General features: G+C 43.9%; 1 protein-coding gene across 4 annotated transcripts; it reads left to right on the top strand.

Moving 5' to 3' along the window:
* The first annotated feature begins 14 nt into the window (after positions 1-14).
* shc2 (SHC (Src homology 2 domain containing) transforming protein 2) lies at positions 15-20,795 on the top strand. Of its 4 annotated transcripts, none has more exons than XM_086114827.1 (14): positions 15-213; positions 1,354-2,097; positions 7,046-7,116; positions 9,742-9,802; positions 9,929-10,048; positions 12,664-12,717; positions 12,798-12,849; positions 12,954-13,080; positions 14,689-14,869; positions 15,626-15,719; positions 15,810-15,980; positions 16,404-16,717; positions 16,926-17,086; positions 17,678-20,795. In XM_086114827.1, exons 2-13 carry the CDS (start codon positions 1,369-1,371, stop codon positions 17,052-17,054), a joined length of 2,103 nt encoding a protein of 700 aa, XP_085970953.1. In that variant the 5' UTR covers positions 15-213; positions 1,354-1,368; the 3' UTR covers positions 17,055-17,086; positions 17,678-20,795. The 4 variants fall into 4 exon arrangements, with proteins under 4 accessions (XP_085970953.1, XP_085970955.1, XP_085970952.1 ...); XM_086114829.1 differs by having other exon boundaries at positions 96-213; positions 1,855-2,097; XM_086114826.1 differs by having other exon boundaries at positions 98-1,212.
* Positions 20,796-20,848: the final 53 nt, after the last annotated feature.

The following is a 20,848-nucleotide window of genomic DNA, read 5'->3' as shown; positions in this document are numbered from 1 at the left end:
TATTAGTAACTTCTTCCACACTAAGACAAACAAACTTGTGATTGGCTGTTTTATAGAGGGTGGGGCACCTTTAAAAAAAAAAATGTTTGCAAGTGCATAATTTGTTCTAATGTGGTAATATTACATTGTTCTTTTATCGCTAAGCTGATGTTGGATGAAGCTAACTGGATGTGATTCCCCACCCTCATTTTCCACACTGCTTTACACGAAAAGGTAAGAAGTAAAGAATTCCATCATGTCATTTCTAGTTGTTCCACTGACAGTTGAATTGAAATGATGATGATCCGATTTGACACGATGAGAAAATGTTGTCATTGACTTTGATTTGACTTCATGATTAGGAAAATGAACTAAAATGCTCTTTGAGTGATAAATAATCGACATGATTTTTTTTGTGTGTGTGTGTGTGCAACGCAAGTGAATGACATTGGAAATAGTCTCGTACCTGTGGATCTTTGTTCATTTTGTATGCTGGCATCATCCAAAATTCATTTCCGATTTGATGTTTATTTTTACTTCACAAGCTTATTGCCAGCTGCAAGTTTGTGAGTCTTGAACGCACGAATCCAAATCTAGTCAAGACTCACAGCTCTGCGATCACTGGAACACTTAATGAGATGACTTAAAAGTTGTATTACTGACGTTTCCCTTTGTTCTGTGCACCTGCATGTTCAGTTAAGGCTGGAGTTACACCAATGCAAATAGGCAAAATAACACAAATTAGGGAGATGAGTCGATTACATACAATGAAATGGGAGGCTTTGTAATGAGACTCCGTTTAGTGGAAAATGTAATTATTTGACACATTAAGCTTTGACGTGGGTGAGTGTGCATGAATTGGTGCAACTTTGTGAGCATGTGCGTGTGTGTGTGTGGGTGTATGTATGAGTGTACGTATATTGTGTGTGTGACTCATTGAGTGAATGTGTGTGTGTGTGCGTGTGTGTGAGAGTGAGCGAGCGAGGAAGCGTGTGAAGAGCTCATGAGCGTGTGTGCGTGCGTGTGGCCAAGAGACAGATGTGATTAGCTAATGCTGTCAAAGAGCATGGGCAGGGCAGGGCGAAAAGAGCCAATGACATCATCTGCAGAAAGAGAGCGAGGGAGGGAGAGCACCCGACGCAATACAAGATTGCCCGCCCAAGGCAGTGTGAGGAAGGAGGGCTGCTGCTCATACACACACAGGACCAAGGAACGGCGTGACATCGGCGAGGCGTGCGTGCCGAACGGGATCACTCCCACCGAATTGGATATAAGACTCCGCCTGGAAGATTCTCCTGTTTCCCCCTCCCCTCCCTTCCCTCTCCCTCTCCCTCTCCCCTCTCCCTCCCCATCCCCAACACTGAGCTTCTTCAGGTGGATCCTCCGGGCATGCTCCTTAAGCCAAAGTATGACCGCTTTCGCAACGAGTCTGTGACTTCCTCCTCCGATGACCTGATGCAGAGCTTAGCCATGAGCGGCAAAGTTGTGGCCACCCCTGTGGTGCCATCCTCAGCCCGCGGCCTCCCCCTGCCCCCCTTGGACTCCGGCGCAAGGTCCTCTGGAGCCGCGGCTCTGGCAGACTCACCCTGCCTGGATGGGGACCAGGATGGCACCACCACCTTCTGCATGCTCATCCCCAAGATGCCGCAGTGGAAGTTCTCCAACTCCTTGCTCAGCCGAAGTCCATCCAGCTCCAGTTCCAGCTCCAGCAAGGACTCAAGCAAAGCTGCCCACCAAGGGTCCCCTTCCTCGTCCTCCTCTTCGTTGACGTCGCAGAGAAACAGCGGAGCCCCGCCGGCCAGCGGCCCCGTGGCCAGTCTGGCTGCTGTGCTCAACTCCTGTGACCCGGTGTGTGTCACCCCGTGTTCTCTGCAGGCCATTCGGGGGCAGAGAGCGGCGGCACAGTCCGGACACGGGTTCGGGGAGGTCACGGCGAGCCCCGGGGGTTCCGGCGGTGGAAGTTCCAGATCGGGAATGAGTCGTAGGATGAGGGTCGAGGGCATATGGCAGAGCGGGGAGGATTTCAGCCAGAAAGGCAGCTTCATCCACAAGCCTTCCCAAGGATGGCTGCACCCGGACAAGAAGATCGCAGGACCGGGAGCCTCTTATATCGTCAGGGTGAGTCCAGAGTCACTTTCAATGCCCTTCTGCTCCAAAATCCAATTCATTCATCCATCCATTCATTTTCTCTAGCTTTTGTCATGAAGGTAGCAGGCACAATTATTATTGGTGGTAAGGCTGTTGTTGTGCCCCTTCTGTTGTCACTCAATCCCTCGATCCTAAACCGTTCAGTGAACTATAGACCAGTAGTGAAACTTTATTCTATTCAACTCTGTTCAACAGCTAATTGGGAGCCAGTGTAAATCCCGTAGGACTTTACTAATTGGTTCTGATCTCTTTGTTCTGGTCACAGCCCGAGTCGCAGCACTCTGAATGAGCTGCAGCTGTTTGATGATCTTTTGAAGGAGTCCAGTCAGAGGAGCATGACAATAATCAATTCTTGTGGAGATACAAGCATGAATAAGCTTATCTCGGTCTGCTTTGAGCATGTGAACCTTCCGTCTGAATGTTTTTTTTTTCTTGCTTCAGACTTGGTCTTTGGTTTTTAAAGATAGTTACTCAGAACTCCTGTTTTCTATTTTGCCAACAAAATTACCTCAGTTTTGTTTTGGTTTAGATAACATTTGGTTCATTCATCAGTTATGAATTTGCTTTAGACAGTGACACAAGCCAAGAATTGAACCGTTGTCATTTGGGGACATTGCTAGATATAGAAGCGCGTTATCTGCATCGCACTGATAGCCAACGTCGCCATTCTGAAGAATTTGACCAAAATAAAGCATATACAGGCTGAACAAACGGGGTCCATGGATTGACCCTTGAGGGACCCCACATCATGACTATCCAAATTAACTTTGGCAGAGAAGCAGGGTACACCCTGGCCTGGTAACCAGACCACTCATATTCACACCGATAGACAATTTACAGCAGGGATGTCCAAACCTTTTCCACGGCAGACGAAATGCAGAAAAATGGAAGGCAGTGAGGTGACTGTTAAAATGGTTTCAATGGAATGTAGGTCTACAAATGCAAAGCAATTCAAAATAATTTTCAGAAGAAAACAATAGCGTCATAATTGTCCATGGTCCGAGAAACAAGGCTAGAAAACGAGTTTGTCATAGTTGATCAACAAGACATAAAAAATAAAAGAAAACCCAAAGCGTGTCTGCCAGTTTATTATGCAGAGCATGTGGCTGGGCTTGAGAACACATCCTTCACCGAGATAAATGACTTGGCTTCCGAGCACCTCCCAGCATGTGTTTAGCGTTGTTGCCATGCATCACACTATCAACAAAATGGTCAACACCCCTGACAAACGTTCACTTTGATCGCCCCACTTTGACCTTGTGGGAGTGGCGCTCAGGATTGTTTACGTTCACATGTGGGAAAACAGGATCCTTTAAAGGGCATCTCCAGCATAGACCTTTTAAATCAGCATGTGCAGCTTCATGGAGAAACGAAAACTCCCGAGCTACATTTGTGCCTGGCATATGAAGGAAAATGGGGAGAAAAAAATGAAACTGGGGAATTGTTGTTTTAGTGAAATCTGGGGATAACAGACAACCCCCAAAAAAGTAAACACAACATAACCTCGGCGGAGGAAATTATGTTTTGGTCGTGATTCTAAGTCTTAGGTGGTGCCTGACATTAAAATCATTATGGTGGTCTGGTACATTAATTAAATGCAAAAGGCTTTTCTGTTTTTTTAGGCTGTGGAAGAGGAAGTGCCCTTACAAGTATCTGGACTTAAGTTAAAGTATAGATGCTGTACTTTTCTGCAAAAAAAATACTCTGGTTAAAGCAGATCTCAAGTTGTAGTTTGGCTGCATTGAATTCAGTTTAACTCACTTGACAACAAGCAGCAGTTTGGTAGCGAGCAAACGCTTCCTCAAAAAAGAGGCTTCATGCGGTCCATTGCCACTGCCAATTGATGTTTATTCAAACTAAACATAAAACAGAGAAGTGGACATTTTTGTAGTGAATATAATCACATAACTTTGCTAGGGAGTGCTAGCTTAAGAAATGGCACAGAAAGGCTAATGAAGAGCATGTTTTTGGTTGTCTGTTTATTTAATAACCTCAACACGTATTTCAAGAGACAACACATCACCAATATAACAATACTCACCGATATATACTGATCCGCTGCGAAAACCAAGTCATATTTGTAAGTTAAATAACCTACAACATTTGCGCAACTTTTGTTTGTTTCTGCATGGCAGTATCATATTTCCCCCTGGTGGCCAAATCACACATTCCAGAAAGAGCCACAATGAATTAATTAATCATGTCTAACAAACTGTTTGATTCTTGACATTCTTATTATTACTTTACATCTACTAAAATATGGTATTATGCGATGATGCTCTTTTACTCATTAATAATCACATGTAGTAGGAGTAGTAGTATCTCAAGTGACTTCTATACATACATATTTTCTCAGATTTTTCATCCACGGAGGTTTTAAAGAAGTAACAAGACTATTTTAACAAAGTACAGACATCTGTTTTCAAATGTAAGGATCAAAAGCAAGAAGTCAGAAAAAGAAATACTCAAGTCAATTCAAGATATCTAAAACACAGTACCGGTAACTAAGTATTTGTACTACAATGCTTCCCACCACTGCATCTTGCGGAAGCGTATTTAATATTTCTGCCTGTCACTATGTGTCACTGGCATAGATAGATGAACAAATGTCCAATATGTTTAGAAATTACATAATTTTTGGACCCATTAAGTTAAATGAGATAATTTCCCGAGGCATGTCTGATGATCTGACTCAATCCAGCTGAGATCGGCGGTTTGAAAATGGCTAGCGTATGCCTACGCTAAACTGCTAAACAGCCTGATGTCTCCATTGTTCCTGCCCCCCCCTCCCACCCCCAACAACCCACTCGCCTCGACCCATTCTGTGGCTTTCCTCCCGCCCTCCCGACGAGCCCGTGAGTCCTGTTGGGGAGTCGTGGGTGGGGGCTCCCGAACAGGCATGCCCGCTAATGCCATTACCCAGGCACCATTCATTCCTATATTCAATTACATTTAATCACAGTCATTGGCGTCATGTGCTGTCCCGCTCGGACGTTGGAGCACCGAGGAGGTTGGAGTTGCGGGGGTGTGGCATCCATCTGCAATCCGTATAATGGTCCTTCCCTCCATTTGACGGACCGGGTTTTAGGTGCAAACTACATGAAGATCCACAAATGATGGATACTCGCTGCGTATGTTAGTGTCAAAGCGAGATTGGATTTCTGCTGTGCTTGGCTATTTATTAAGAGCGTACGCTATCGCTCGCTCGAACCCAAATACACCCGTACACACTCCTGCAAGCGTTATTCTAAAGTATGTTTTCACTTGACGCCGACTCCGCTCTTTACAGAGCGATGCGGTGGACCAAGCGGCTCTCGTTTCGGAAGCAATAATGTTGCGATGATGTACCGAAACGCACGCCGTCACCAAGATAACTTGATTGGCAATCAGCCGAGTGCCCAGGCTGAATCATCCTGAACATGCCCGCTCACACTTCACTTGATGAAAGGATCTAATATTGCACTCCAATCTTGTAGATGACAGAGTTCCAACATTTTTGTGCTGGTGGGTTATTGCCCGATCCTGATGCAAGCGGACGTTAACGACCATAAGTGACAAAATGATTTGCGCCAATGAATTTTATTGAAGTTACAATATAATATCTTGACACCAAATGAGGACTGAAAATGAAAGCAATATATCATGTAAAATCCATTACAGAAGAAAAACCTTTTTTTTTTGCGTACAATCTCTCTTTTCTTTATCACATGTGAGAATTCAAAATTTTGGTGTAGATTTTAGTAAGCATCATGGATGTTGACATGTTTGATTTGCTTTCGCAGGCCACATCAAATGAAATACTCTGAAATAAATCACATTAAGAAAATAAAGTAACATATTTTTCCAAGATAATTTGTCATTTTGAAGGGTAAAATGTCAAATTGTTGTGCATTTGATCACCAATAAAAATGCAACAAAATAACCCCCCCCCCCCCCCCCCCAAAACCCAAAACAAAAAACTGCAGGCGTCACACAAGACCTTTTTGAAAAGAAGATGACAGTGTTGTTGAATTTCCCAGGAATACTTATTGGAACGTCACAGTCCCTGCAGTCAAAGAGATAGGGGAGCAGATAGGCCAGCTGGAAGACGCTATGCGTTGGATCAGCAGATGTGTGTGTGTGTGTTTGATAATGGAGGCATTCAGTGAACAAGCGCAGGGGGACGGGGTGGGGTGGGGGGTGGGAAGAGAGTCAATTTGCCTGATGGAAGACTTCCCCCATCTTCAAATTTCGTTATGAGGCTCATTAAGCAGTCGGGCTCAAAGGCCTCGGCTATTTTCCCCTCTCTTGGATGAACACAATAATGGATAGGATCAGAACTGCTACATATGTTTTTATCCTACAATAGTCTACGGGAGGTGTTAACATTGTTGTTTTTGTCTTGCGCTGAAATCTGTTTCCAATATGTGTGGGAAGGGTGTATGAAGCTAAACTGTTACTGGTTTTCTAGCACCTTTTATGCACATGAGTTGGTTCAATGAGGGGCATCCTAATGACACTCGACAGAGACGTGAGACGCTCCAGTTTGTCCGTGTCCGGGAGCTTTTAGTGCTTCTAATCCAGTCAAGGTGCCATTAGCACCTCGGCCTGCTGTGCATTAGGATGCTACTCGGCTGGCCGGCGTTCACTTGGAGGTTCTATTCGTGGAGTTCAGATCATGCAGGGTTAGAAATAGACTCTGGGATGACAGCATGACATGATGCAATGTTTGTTTCTTCTCCATCTCAAGAGAATCCCTCTCGCCTCTTTTTAACCCTTCCATGCACCCTTTAACCTGATAACATGATAAGCTGTTCACCGTAGTAACCGCCGTCCCTGAAAGGGTTAAAATGGTGTAATTGCAATACGTTATCCGAACGGCACAATTGGACTCACACAAACAATGTTGACTATTTTGTTGATTTGTTTGTGTGCGCAGTACATGGGCTGCATTGAAGTGCTGAAGTCAATGCGCTCCCTGGACTTCAATACGCGGACTCAGGTGACAAGGTAAGAACGCTCATGAACTCAGTCGCGAGATAATCGTACATCAAGCTTTGCAAGGTGAGCTATTTAGCCACCGTGATGTCACACTGCTCTGAACGCCGTTGTGCACTTGGAGAAGAAGGGGTTGGCATCGATTTCGGGATTTTGTGCACTGATGTTTGAATTTCGGATTACCCGCTGACGACGACGTGAAATTGAATTTAGCCCCTCAAAATTGTCTGTGTAGCAAACACTGGACTATTTAAAACAAACCAGCTCTTGAAGACAGTTTCATTCAGCTACATCAGGGGTCCCCAATCCCCGGGCCGCGGGCCGGTACCGGTCAATGGGTCATTTGGTACCGGGCCGCACAGAAAGAATAAATAACTTGCATTACTTCCGTTTTATTTATTTCGGAAGCTGAAAGCTGTGTGCCTGACACACACAGTGTTATCGTCGTAGCATTAAGGCTTCAGTCTCTCCCGAGATGCACTCGCTTCTCCTACCCCTCATCTCTCTCTCTCACTCAATCGATTGGTAGTAATGTGAGCCTGCTCGTCTAAAGTGAACTTGGGGGAGGGGGGGGTATAGAAGTGATGGAGTGATAGAGGGGGGTGGCATCTATTATTGATGATGTTCACTAATGACTGTGGAAAGCTGCAGCGGTCCAACGTTGAACCTGCCGGATAATGTCGGAGTGGAGGACTTGGTGAGGAGGAGGAGGAGGAGGAGGGGGAGTAGGAGGGGATCGGATCGGGTGGACCAAACAACAAAACATAACAATACATGGAAAGTACTTTCATCTTATTAATCCTTACCACTTTGCACTATCGCTGAACCTAAATCCTGATTATGAATCATGACTCAACCGCGTAACAACCTGGAATCTTAACACGAGAGCCAACGATAAACGGCAAACCTAACCATGGTGACCCGGGGCGCATTCCCAAAACTGGAACTTCACAACTAAGAGGTAGCGAGGTGAGCCTTGGAAGGGAAGTCATGTTTATATGTTTATCATACCATCCACAGGGAAGGGTTTCATGACATAAAATGAAGATGCATCGAAAACCTTGCCCAACATACTCATAATACAAGCGGGAGTGAATAAAAAGAACAGTCCAGCTGCAGTCGATTCAGTGCCCGAAGGAAGAAGCGACGCAGATGAATGAGCATCGCTGCCACACACACATACGGAAGCAACATTTGAAGTCCAGCGAAGGTGATAAATGTGTCTGCCTAAAAATGTCTGCATTTCAGCCCACAAATCGGATTAGAACTCGGGGGGGGAAAAAAACATACGAGAGGCCGTCTCGGTCTGCGTTTGCCAAATGTAAGGTTCTGTGGGATAAAACCAAGCAGTTCAACGACAACACGTGAATGCAAATTGGCGTTCGCCTGGAATCGGTCATTTCACTTCTCTGTTCGTCGCTGGCAGAAAGGGTTGTCCGTCTTCATAATGGGCAGGCAGTAATCTGTAATGTATGCACAACGCTGCCTGTTGGCAGGACTCACCTTTAACTCATTCACTCCCAAAGACGTTTTTAAACGTCTTTTCAGACTTTGTCCAGAATTGAGTGAAAACTGGACCATTTTAATCAATATTTGTATTATAGTCGATGTGGCAGATTTTTCGGAGCACAAATGCAAAGTCAGGTGTCAAGAAAGCAGTTCATTGTCCAGAACGTTGCCATCCCACATTGCCGTCTTTGTCGGTGGTGATAAACAACAACAACACCCGCCATCTTATGGGCCCGAGCACGGACAAAAACAACGACGGCAACTGTCCACACCGGCGTGAATCATTCCGAACAGCGATACGTAAAGGGGAGGGGGGGGGGGGGGGCGAGACCTTGACTCAAGACAAAGCCTGGGCCTGCTGCTGCTTTTTAAATATTTACGAGCCGCTCGATAGGGGCCGCCGGGTTCTTGACTGCTGTCCCTGGCGTCCCATGACGGCGAGGCAACGAGCGTCTGCTTCCCTCCACCGCCTGACACAGAGACAAGCGTCCGTTTGCTCGTCGTTCCTGGGAGGCGCTGTGACGGTGTTCTTGAGAAATGTGCGGAAATTCAAAGCAATTCACGCTTGAAATTTTGATCATTGGGCCGTTTAACGAGGTCGTGAAAAATCGGGTGATAAAACGTCTCTGTTTAGCACCGGATGCAATCAGATCTTTTCATTGTGATTTGGGGCACTCGTTACGATGCGAGTGTCATTGGCCACTACATTAGGTACACTGGCGAAATCAAAATGGAACATTTGGTTGGATTATTATGATTATATCATATTTGTTCGGATTATTTTGATTTCTCATCTATATTTTTGAAAGATTCTAAAATTGACTGTATTCATTTATCAATCGTAATTCGTTCACGATTTTAATAAAAACATTGACATTGTGTTTCTCGCTACAAAATCTACTTCTCTTAAAATAGCTTTTTAATTTTTTTATGTCTAGCAAATACGTCAACACTTATCTTTCCATTAAAAAAAAAAAGCTATTTTGGGTAATTATTTTGAATGCACAGATGTACCTCATGAAGTGACCAGTGGGCATTGATCTCCAGCCGGTCTGCCAGTGATTGAATGGTGGCTCTCGTCGGTAGGATAATATGATCTCTGACCTTTTCTTCAATCCGCTAATTAAGGGAGGCCATCAACAGGCTCTGTGACGCCGTGCCGGGTGGAAAAGGCGCATGGAGGAAGAAGGTCAGTAGCGAAATGCATCCCCTTCCTCCATCCTAATGATCGTATTTTACATATGCTATGTCAGAGTGACATTGGTGGCACGTGACATCTCTTCGATGCAGTCTCAACTCATTGCCATTGTTTCAGGCTGTGAACAAAGCGCTTCAGTCCATCATGGGGAAGAGCAACCTACGCTTTGCCGGCATGAGCATCGCGGTCAACGTTTCCATCGACGGACTGGGACTGCTCATTCCTACCACGCGACAGGTATAAGTATCTATTCAGGGATTCCCAAGTACCGTGGGAAATTACCCGACTTGACTAAATTGCTCTGAAAGTTCTTATTTATGCATCTTTGTTCATCCGTCGATGTCAGTGATGTATAGTGACAGACGGGACAATCGAATGCTTGTCCACTCGATGGCAAAAGTTCCAATTAACCAGTGTGTAGCTTCATGATCGAATGCTGCATATTTATTTGATTGTACTGCTCCCTCTGCTGTGCCAGCCTTGGCCACGGGGAGGCAGTATAATACACGCAGGCAGATGCGCAGGGCACGACCGTAATAGCTGTGCATTCAAACAAGCCCAGTGAAACAAATTGAGACAGGATCATCATTATTTAAATATGTAGCAGTATACCGTATTTTCTGCACTATAAAGCGCACTTAAAAGCATTCAATTTTCTCAAAAAGCGACAGGGCGCATTTTATAATCCGATGAGCCTTATACAGTATATAGCGTTAGTTTCTTTATATTCCCCGTTGAGTTGTTTCCCCGTTAGCGTTCTGATGCCACGTAGTGGTGATTATTAGCAGGAATTAATTGTAACCTAAAAGGGTTTTGCCCGACACTAATTGGCATGCGCATTCACCAACAAACACTCCGACAGACAACTACTTTATGAGCTCTGCGCAGCCATAATGAAACAAAGATAATCCCAAAAAGCATAGTTAACCACCGACTCAACGAAGGAAGGAGTAGACAAGCAAGACCTCTAAGGATATTTAGCCCCTTGAGAATGTGAGCCCACAAGGTTTGAGTGCCTTTTTGTTGAATCAGTTGTCTTCAGAACTGTTGTCTTTCATATACTGTTTTGTAATGCCATTCGTATTTATGTTTCATATCCGTGTTTGTGACCAGTTCTCATTGTTACAGCTGCAGCTGTTATGAAGGTTCTACATAAATAAGGCTGGATTGTATTGTATTCCCTTTAGTGTAGCTCCATCTAGTGGATACATAGCGCAATCACAGCCACTGTTGTAGCTTCTATTCTGTGCGCCTTATAATGCAGTGCGCCGTATATATGAAAACCGTTTAAAAATAGGCCATTCATTGAAGATGTGCCGCATACTCCGAAGCTCCTGATGGAGCAGAGAATAGGGTACCGTATTTTCACGACTATAAGGCGCCATTAAAAGTCTAAAATTTTATCCAAAATGGACAGGACGCCTTATGATGTGGAGCGTCTTGTCTATGCGCTGAGTTCCAAAACCTGACTGACAGCCGACACGCTGTTTATATAGAGAAAAGGCGGAAGTGACTGTGGACAGGCATGCGGCAAAGAAGTCGGCCAATCAGTGAAGGGTGGGCATGTATACATACATATATGGAGAGAAAGAGAGAGAAAAGGCAGACGTGAGTGACAGGCATGCGGGGAAGCAGTCCGCCAATGAGTGAAGGGTGGGCGTGTAAGTGGACGCTAAAGGGACGCTACAAGCAGGTACCAACACCTGTATAGAGTGTGGCTATGTGCATTGTTGCAAAACAACTTCGGTTTTGGTTTCTAAGAACCCCCGAAAATAAATTCTACAAAGAGACACGCCTACGAAACTCCGTTCAAACTTCAAGCCATCGGTTATGCTTTTGGCATGCGTGCCCATCTCACAGCAGCGGTGAAAAACCAAGTCAAGCAAATGAACTCTGAGCTTGCCGTTATTCCCGGAGGCTTGACTAAAGAACTCCAACCGCTGGACATCGGCATCAACCGGGCGTTCAAAGTAAAGTTGCGAGCGGCATGGGAACAATGAATGATCGATGGCAAACACAACTTTACAAAGAGTGAGAGGCAGCGCCGGGAGAGTTACGCCACAATTTGCGAATGGATTGTGGCTGCTTGGACGAACGTGTCTGCTTGCACTATTGTTCGAGTTTTTGGCAAAGCCGGCATCATTTCTGTGGAGCCACATGGCAATGAGAGTGACTGACAACGAGAGGGAACACTGCGTTTTTGATGGATTACCGGTACTTGCGCAATTGTTCAATTCTGATACAGAGGATGAGGACTTTGATGGATTTCTGGGTGATGATTGATCGAAAAACGTGAGTACATTGTACGATGGCTAAATAAAATACAACGGAACTCCGTTTTGCTTCGTTGCCTTTTTAAAAACGTGTTTTTAGCTTGTATCTGTATGTCTTGGCATGCTACCGTATGCTACAAGTTAACGTGTTTTTAGCGTGCGCGCATGAATGCCGTATGTTTAAGCTGGCGTATGTTTTACCACTTTAAAATTGCGCCCAATAATACAGTGCGTTTTGTCTATGTGTAAAATACAGAAATAGCACCCATTAATGAGACTACACCCAACCATACGGTGCGCCGAATGGTCGTGAAAATACGGTACTTTTTTTGATGCTTTTATTTGGTGGTGTGCTGTGAGATTTTTTTTTTTTTCAAAGTAAAATTGTTTGGTCGAAAGCGGTTAAATACGAGCTTCGCATGCATTGGCTACGAGATCCAAGTGGTCGTTAGGTTTAATTAACATTCGGATTATGGTGAACTCCTCGGAAGCATTTCTACCTCGGAGCTTAAAAGTTTGAAAACTCCCTTTTTAGATAGTAGCATGCCCACCATAATCATCAGTGTGATTGTCTTCCAGATGTTAGCCCACCACCCCATGCAGTCCATCTCATTCGCCTCCGGCGGGGACACGGTCAGTCGAGTATTCGGTCGCAATGTTGTCCAAGCGTCCTCGGCATCTTTGTCTAATGCCTTTCTCTATTATTTACGTAGGACGCACCCGATTATGTTGCGTACGTGGCAAAAGACCCGGTGAATCAGAGAGGTAGTCGAAAATCCACCAGCAACTCAAGTTTGTGGCTGTTAAAACGCACAGTGGACCAATGGCTTGTACCCCCCCCCCCCCCCCCCCTCCCTTGCCTCTGCCAGCGTGTCATATTCTGGAGTGCTCGGACGGTTTGGCCCAGAATGTCATCAGTACCATCGGCCAAGCCTTCGAGATACAGTTCAAACAGTATCTGCACAGTCCCCCCAAGACTCTGACGTCTTTGGACAGGTAAATGTACAGCATGGGTTACACTTTAAATTTTTTTGTTTGTTTGTTTAAATCACCTTCATCTGGAAGACATGAGGTCCCAAACATGACGCGGGGAGAAAAACAACAACAACAAAAAAAAGAAAAATCGACAAATGTGTACTATTTAGCCATACCGAGTACTCCACGTTACGCATAATGTTTCCCAAAAGTCTACACCCCCCTGTTGAAATGCCACGGGGTTTGTGATTATGAATGACCAAATAAATCATTTCAAAACTTTTCCCACCTTTAACATGAACTCTAACCTGTCCAGCTTCATTGGGAAAAAAAAAAGCATCTTTTTTGAAAGATGAAGTAACACAAGTGTACATACTCTCTTATAAGTTCCGAATTCCGCATCACATTCAATCACATTTTGAATTGGACTGAGCACACAACTGCCAGCATTTCAAGTGTTTTTTTTCAAAGTGGTATTTAAAGTAACCTTAAAGTTCAGCTGTTCTATAGGTTTTTCTAGACTTTTTTTTTTTTTTTTTTAGCTTTTGAGCAGAAGGTGTTTTGTGATGATGCTGAATTGGAACTGATCATAATTCCCTCGACTTCTGGTAAACCCCTTTGAACAATGATGCTGTGGAAGCTCTTTGCCGACCATTTCTTGTGCTATAATATTTGACTCAAAAAATGTCAAGTGCCTTCCAATTCTGAATACAGCACTCTTCAAACTAAAATGGCAGACTTCCTGTTTGGGGAAACGGCTTTGGACAAACCAACCCATGAGAACAGTTCAAAACATCTGCCAAACAGAACTTGCAACGGTCTTAAAGCTGTTCCCGTATGCGCAAATTTCAGGCCTGTTCATCTAAAGTGAAGCACGTAATATATTCAAGTAGCGGAAAAATTAATTGACTGCATTATTGATAGGAAGCAACAATAAAGGGGCACAAAAATAGAAACTGCTGATATGATGTAGACTCATTCCCATTATAACATGCAGACTGTCTGCAGTGCTCGGCAGCAGCAGCGGTGGTGATCCAAATAGATCATCTTCAGATGTGGGGATGACATCTGATCGACTTAATCCAATCGAACGCCTACATCGTCGTTATATTATTGCCACTGTTGCGACAATCTTGTTAGGCGGTGGGGGCGGGCCAACTTTAGTGCTCAAGAGCCATATTTGATGTTGAAAATGAGGAGGAGGTGAACCAGATCATTTGTAATAAAAAAACAAACTAAACATGTGTAACCCTTTTAGGTACTGAGGACACTACAGTGGACAGTTTATCATGTTGTCGGGTTACAGGGTGCATAAAAGGGTTAAAGTAGATTATAAATGAAAACAAAGAAATGCGTTTTGATTTACCAATGCGAGTAAAAATTTAATGAATACAACAAATCTCACACGACTCCCAATCATGTAAATGCTTGGTGGGCCAGATTGAAAATCTGGAGCGGGCTTGCAAGTGCACCCCAGGCCAAACTTTGCCACCCCTGTTAAAAAGAAAAACGAAATAAATATTAAATGGAAAGAAGAGTTCAGGCTGGATCAATTGCGACTAAAATAGAGCGGATCCAATCTGTTGCGTTCTGCGCGCGGATGTTAATGGGCTATTTGTTTTTCCTCAGATCCTTCAGGACGGAAGAGCCGGTGTGGGGCGAGGACGACGACTTCTCAGAGCATGACTACTACAACAGCATCCCGGGCAAGGAGCCTCCCGTCGGTGGGGTGGTGGACTCCAGACTGCGGCCTAGTAAATCTCAGCTAGCTCACATCCACGCACAACCGCAAAGCAGGGCGTCACAATTGGTAAGTGATAGCAGATATTGCAAATTGGGATTGGGACTGGAGCTTTGATTCAAAATGGTCACTGCGTGGCCTCAATCAGGCCGCGGGCGAATTAAGAGTACATTTTTACCACAGAAAAATATCCCCATCGCATGAAACTGCAGCAACAATTTTTGAGGGGAAAGAAAAAGAATCATTTAGTCTGTTTTGGAATGAGGCTGAAACATAAAATGTGGAAAAAGTGAAGCGCTGTGAAGACTTTCCAGCTGCACTTTAGGTCACGCACGGACATAGATAAACGAATGAAAATGCTTTTTTTTTTTTTTTAGGAAACACAGTACATACCTGTACATCATTTCCCGCGGCTAAAGAAAGATGATCTCCAATGGTATCATAATGTATCGTGGCCCGCCCAGTGGTTGGGATTCACTGATCTAAAAGTAACCAAAACATAAGATAACGAAATACCTTTTCGTATGATACGATTCAGTTGACTCCCACTGCAGTTCCCATAACAGACAGACTCCCTTCCCTTCGGAGCCTGTGATGTTGCCGCACCTTATTTGCCCAAAGACAAATATGACTCACTTTGATCCGCTCGACCCCGGGCGAGAGGGAAAACACGCCAACGTGCTGTGGCTTGGGTTTCAAATAGAGTGCCTCCAAACTACATTATGTGCGGTGGCGTGATGAGGGAGATGTTCGTGCATTATTTAGGATAGATGGGCTGTTGTTGTTGTTGTTTTTTTTTAACTGTGAGCATGTATTTGTGCCTAGATGGGCTCACCAGCAAAACGGGAGCAAGCGGCTCAACACGCAAGCGAGCTCTGCTATGAACTTCAGTGGGACGTTGATGCGAGCAGTGGCTCAGGTGAGACACTCAGTGGCCACATGAGGAACACTGAGTAAATAACTATTCTATTTGTGTGTGTGCGTGTGTGTGTGTGTGTGTGTGTGTTAGATGGTTACCTGTGCGCTGATGGCCAGCCGCCTGGCAATAAAGACTACGAGGAGCACCAGTACGTGAACACGCAGAGTTTGGAGAACTTGGATTCTCTGGCTCACGGCCCCGATGGAGGACAGAGAGGGGCCAGGGGGCCCGACAGTCCCAAGAAGGACCTCTTTGACATGAGTTAGTCCTCATATTTCACATATGATACACAGTCAATGACTGGGTAATTTGAAGCCAACAACCGCTCCTTATTTGCGCTTTCTATAAGGCGCCACGGTATGAAAGTAGTAATTGGTGTCAAAGAAGTAAGTTGTACTTTGCATCTCGAGCGAGAGAAGAACGTGTTGATAAAAGCTGAGTTTAGCCTGGGTTGTTAGCGAAAGTTTTGTACACATGCATTTCAGGGGCAATTATGTTTAACCCTCTCAGGGACAACGGTTACGACAGTGGACTGCTTCTCATGTTATCAGGTTACAGGGTGCACGAAAGGGTTAAATCATCTCTTAACTATTTTTTAAATTTTATAGAATGCACACGGGAGGGATTGACTGTCTTTTAACAGATGAGACCACCGAGTTATTTCTCACTCTTGCTGCCCCGCAGGGCCTTTTGAGGACGCCCTAAGACTGCACGAGGCCGGCGGTGCCACTGCGGCCGACGGCGGAGGCGTGCCGCTGCTGGAAGACCAGTGGCCCAGTCCTCCGCGGCGTCGGGCCCCCGTTGCCCCGAATGAGGACCAACTTCGGCGGGAGACCTGGTACCACAGCCGCATGAGCCGGCGGGATTCCGAGAAGCTGCTTGTCCGAGACGGTGACTTCCTCGTGCGGGAAAGCACCACCAACCAAGGCCAATACGTGCTGACGGGCATGCACTGCGGCCTGCCAAAACATCTGCTTCTCGTAGATCCTGAGGGAGTGGTGAGTTGAAATGGACTCGGGGAAAATAAAGTACATTTATAATTCTATTTAAAAAAAAAATGGAAATCCATGACAGCGCGAATGCACTCGAGTGTGTTGTTTTACAGTACTAGCCCCGCTTCCATGAGTCAAACTTCTCACCCCCACCTCCAGATTTGACACGGTGTCCTGCAATCTATATTCTTTGTGGTGCTTATTTCATATCAAGGTCCGGACTAAAGACATGTTATTTGAGAGCATCAGCCACCTTATCGCGTACCACCTGAAGAACGAGCTGCCTATCGTGGCGGCCGAGAGCGAGCTCCACCTCAAGCAGGTGGTCAGGAGGAAACAATGAGCCATCTGCCCAGCTTTTCCCTCATTGGGACGGTAAGTACGGAACAAAAGGGATAATAAGAAGCAAGTCAGATGGGAGATCGTGAATATAGCTCGCAAAGCCTTTCATTTATTTTACCGGGATCTGCAATTTGCTTCTTTCCCGTCTTCACGCAGTCCTCTTCTAGGCCACAATATTAGGTACACATGCATTAGCAACCATCAACATTCACCTGACATTTTTTCTGTTCATTCGTTCTATATTTTTGGGTTTAGAGAATCTTAACTTCATATTTTAATTGGCAATAACTTCATATTTTATTTTACAGTGCATACGTTCAATATTCAACGAATAACTTGTATCACATTTTTTTTTCGCTTTAGCCGACAATCTCAAAACTGAACTTTAAGATTTTATATCCAACAAACATTGATCAATTTTCTTCTGATTCATAAACATCACTGTAATATCTTTGTAATATTTACCATGGAAATATTTCATAAAGTCGGCTTTCTTATCTTCTGGTGTGTTACTGGCTGTGTCGGCCTACCTTAATGTGAGCGTACTTGAGTGTTCGCTCCATCTACAAGGCCTTAATCACTATCAAACAAATCCCAACTTTGTTTATTTTTATGTTCTTCTAGTGCAAACCAAATAAGGGGGCTGTTTATCCCAACGGGACACTTGTGTGACTAAATGACAGAAAAGGAGAGTGAGACGTCGTCGTCGTCGCCTTTTTGGATATTCATGTCGTCAAAACTGTCCCTGGCCAGCATGCAGCTGTTAAGCTAAACAGAGGACCTCCAGGATTTCCATGTGTTTTACAGTTACCGCTCACGCTCGGCAATGACTTACCTCTCAACCAGTTCATTGCACACATAGTTGCAAACTTAAATCACATGAGTGACTCTGTTGGAGGAACAAAACAAAACAAAACAAAAAAAGACTGCGAGAACTGTTTGTATGTGTCCCTGCTAACCAAAAGCACCAAACCTGCAATGATGAAACGTCTTTTTAGACTTGGTCCAGAATTGGCTGGTACTGAATGAGTTAATGGGTCATTTTGTGTGTTTTATTACAAATGGCGTATACTCACGGCCACTTTATCGTCACCGTTATGTATTCAATGCGAGAGAAAAAAAGGGTCCGATATAGCAGTTTTCCCCACCGAACCTCGGCCCGTTTAGGACCGGGCCACAAATTGACAGATCTGCGAGCTTTAAGCAAATTTTCTCCATCAGACGTGACGTAGGAAAAGTGCGCGATTCTAGCCAATCGGAGTCCTTCTTTTAACCTTGGTTGTAAATTTGAAATCAACAGAATTCGCCAATAAATGAAATAAGAAGCGGTACAGAGAAAGTAATAGTAACAAATTGAGCAAATGAACATCTTATTGCGCAGCTGATGGGCAGCCTTGACTTCCGAAGATTAAGCTATTTTGACAAGAGAAGTTCCTCCACCCGCGGTACTGTATCACCAGAGCGACGTGAAGGAGGAAGTTGTCGTGCTTGCTATGCCGTCAAAAACACGACGATACACGAAACCTGTCGAATGGTTTGAACAAGTACCAAAAAAAATCTTAGAGGTTTGCACAGTAAACATTACCAATTTAGTCGCTAAGAACGATCCGGCAGCCACCGGATGAAAGCAGCAATGAAGCTAACGCCGTATGTAGGATCGTAATTTTAAAATTGTTTACATTTTAAGACGTTATTATTATTCCTGATTGCTCCATTTCTTAGTAACTTAACTTGTTAAAATTTTGAATTACAGTACTCGATAATAATCGTTGTCAGGAGCAGTGCTTTCAAACTGGCAATTTAAAAGCGATGGGAAAAGAAATGGTTGCCGTTCCACGAACTCAACCTGTCGTGGCATAAAAATGGTTAGGGACCACTGCAATAAAGGACTGTGCAGTACTGGAATTCAGTCTTTACCTCGGGAATAATGCATAGTTTTATTCAATAATGTGTTTATTATTGTGGTTGCAGTGAAATTAGATACTACCAAAAGTATTTCAACCTTTCATGCACCCTGTAACCTGATAACATGAAAAGCTGTTCACTGTAGTAACGCTGTCCCTGAAAGGCTTAAAAAAACCTAAGTTCATTGGATATCATTAATACAAATGTAGGGACCCCATTGAGGATCATCTTGATCTACCCGAAATATTCTCCATGTCTGAAGGAATTCTAATTAGCATTTACACGATAAGCAATCACCGGACCAATCAGATTTGCCAATCTATTCACGGAAAAATGGGATGTGTTTCAGTTGGACACCACAGTTAATAAACATATGAAATGTGTCTCTCTTGAACTCCAAACTGAGCATTATCATTCTTGTGAAAGCAAGTCAACAGGATCTCCTTAAATGGTTATAGGTGTGTCAAATGAAATCACCAGTGAGCACATTAAGAACCTTACCCCCCACTTTCCCCCAGCCTGTCCAACTTCAGTGCCTTAATAACCACGCGGGGCAAACATTTAGTGTCCAGGATGTGCGTGGGTGTCCCTGTTGCGAACTGACTCTTTTCCGCAATGCCAATGAATGACCTTACAAACTTCAAGATGATTCTGCTTGTGTACTTGTAAACAGGAATGTAAGCTGCTCATTTTAAGGTCAATATAGAATAATAATAATATCTGAATGATGGCTTGTGTTTGTTTGTGCCCACAGTTGCTAACTCCCTTTAGGGTCCAGTCATACAAAAATGGATTACGTGACATGTTTTCTTTATGTTATTTAAACATGTTTTTGTGGTCAATCTTTGAATGGCAGTTTGGTGTTGCCGCTCTTGAGTGGTCACTATTGAGATATGAGGATGACTTTCTGCTGCTCCTGTCTGTAATTTCAGTGAATGCACCGCCTTGAACAGCCTTATCGCAACTCTCATTTTTCTTTCTTTCTCAGGAATTTCTCGTCTGCGCTTCATTTACAACATTGCTCACAGTAAGGGAAAACATTTTACTGGCACTCTCAAGGTGTTAAGCGAGTTCCGCACAAACCGATAATTGGGATGAATTTGAGCTTTTTCCTTTCTTTCCGATCAAAATCAGCAACGGCCCGATTATGGGATTTCTCTGAAAGAACATTCTGAGCGCTTAATCCTGTGGTGAGCGGTACATTGAAAACGCTGTTTTTCTCTGGTAATCGATGAAGGCCTTTTATTTTCCTTTACATATTTTCGATACTGATTTCAAAAATGTCTTTACTTTTTCTCTAGCACATCAGGTTTTTTTCTTTTTAAATTTTTTTTTAGTTTTGACGTATTAAAAACTTGCGCAATACAGATTTTACTATGCATTGGAATTTATGGCTATGACTTTTGAGTAAAAAAATCACACCAGTTGTTGAACCTTGCCCTTAATTCATAAATATTATGATGATTATTATTATTATTAATGAAAACCTGATGTGAAAGAGAGAAAACTAGGCCAAATTCGGAATCGGCACGCACACAATAAAAATAATTAACTCAAAAGGTTTGTTTGCATCTCTGATTAAAGTGTTGACAATAACTGTACTACAGCAATCCCTACACATTCGTTGCTCACGAATTCACTTTGGTTTGAAAAAGACAGCTGATACCTCGAAGTATGTTGAAGTGATACATCTCATCTAAGAGACAAGCTTTGTATGTAGGAGGAGCCAAGTTTAGCCTGGGTTGTACCAGAGAACACGAAAGCCATTTAATGCATTTTCAGGGGTAATGTTGTAAAATGAGTTTGACATGACATTAAACTGTTTTTTGGGGGGTAACCATAGTATGTTGTATATTTCAACTACGTATTCATATTTGATCTTTGTATTTT

Source organism: Hippocampus guttulatus, chromosome 7 (genome assembly GCF_054856545.1).
Source record: "Hippocampus guttulatus isolate MCC_2025c chromosome 7, RoL_Hgut_1.0, whole genome shotgun sequence".
Taxonomy (NCBI): Eukaryota; Metazoa; Chordata; class Actinopteri; order Syngnathiformes; family Syngnathidae; genus Hippocampus; species Hippocampus guttulatus.
The sequence above is the reverse complement of the archived record's forward strand: the minus strand, read 5'-3'. Positions and strand labels throughout refer to the sequence as shown.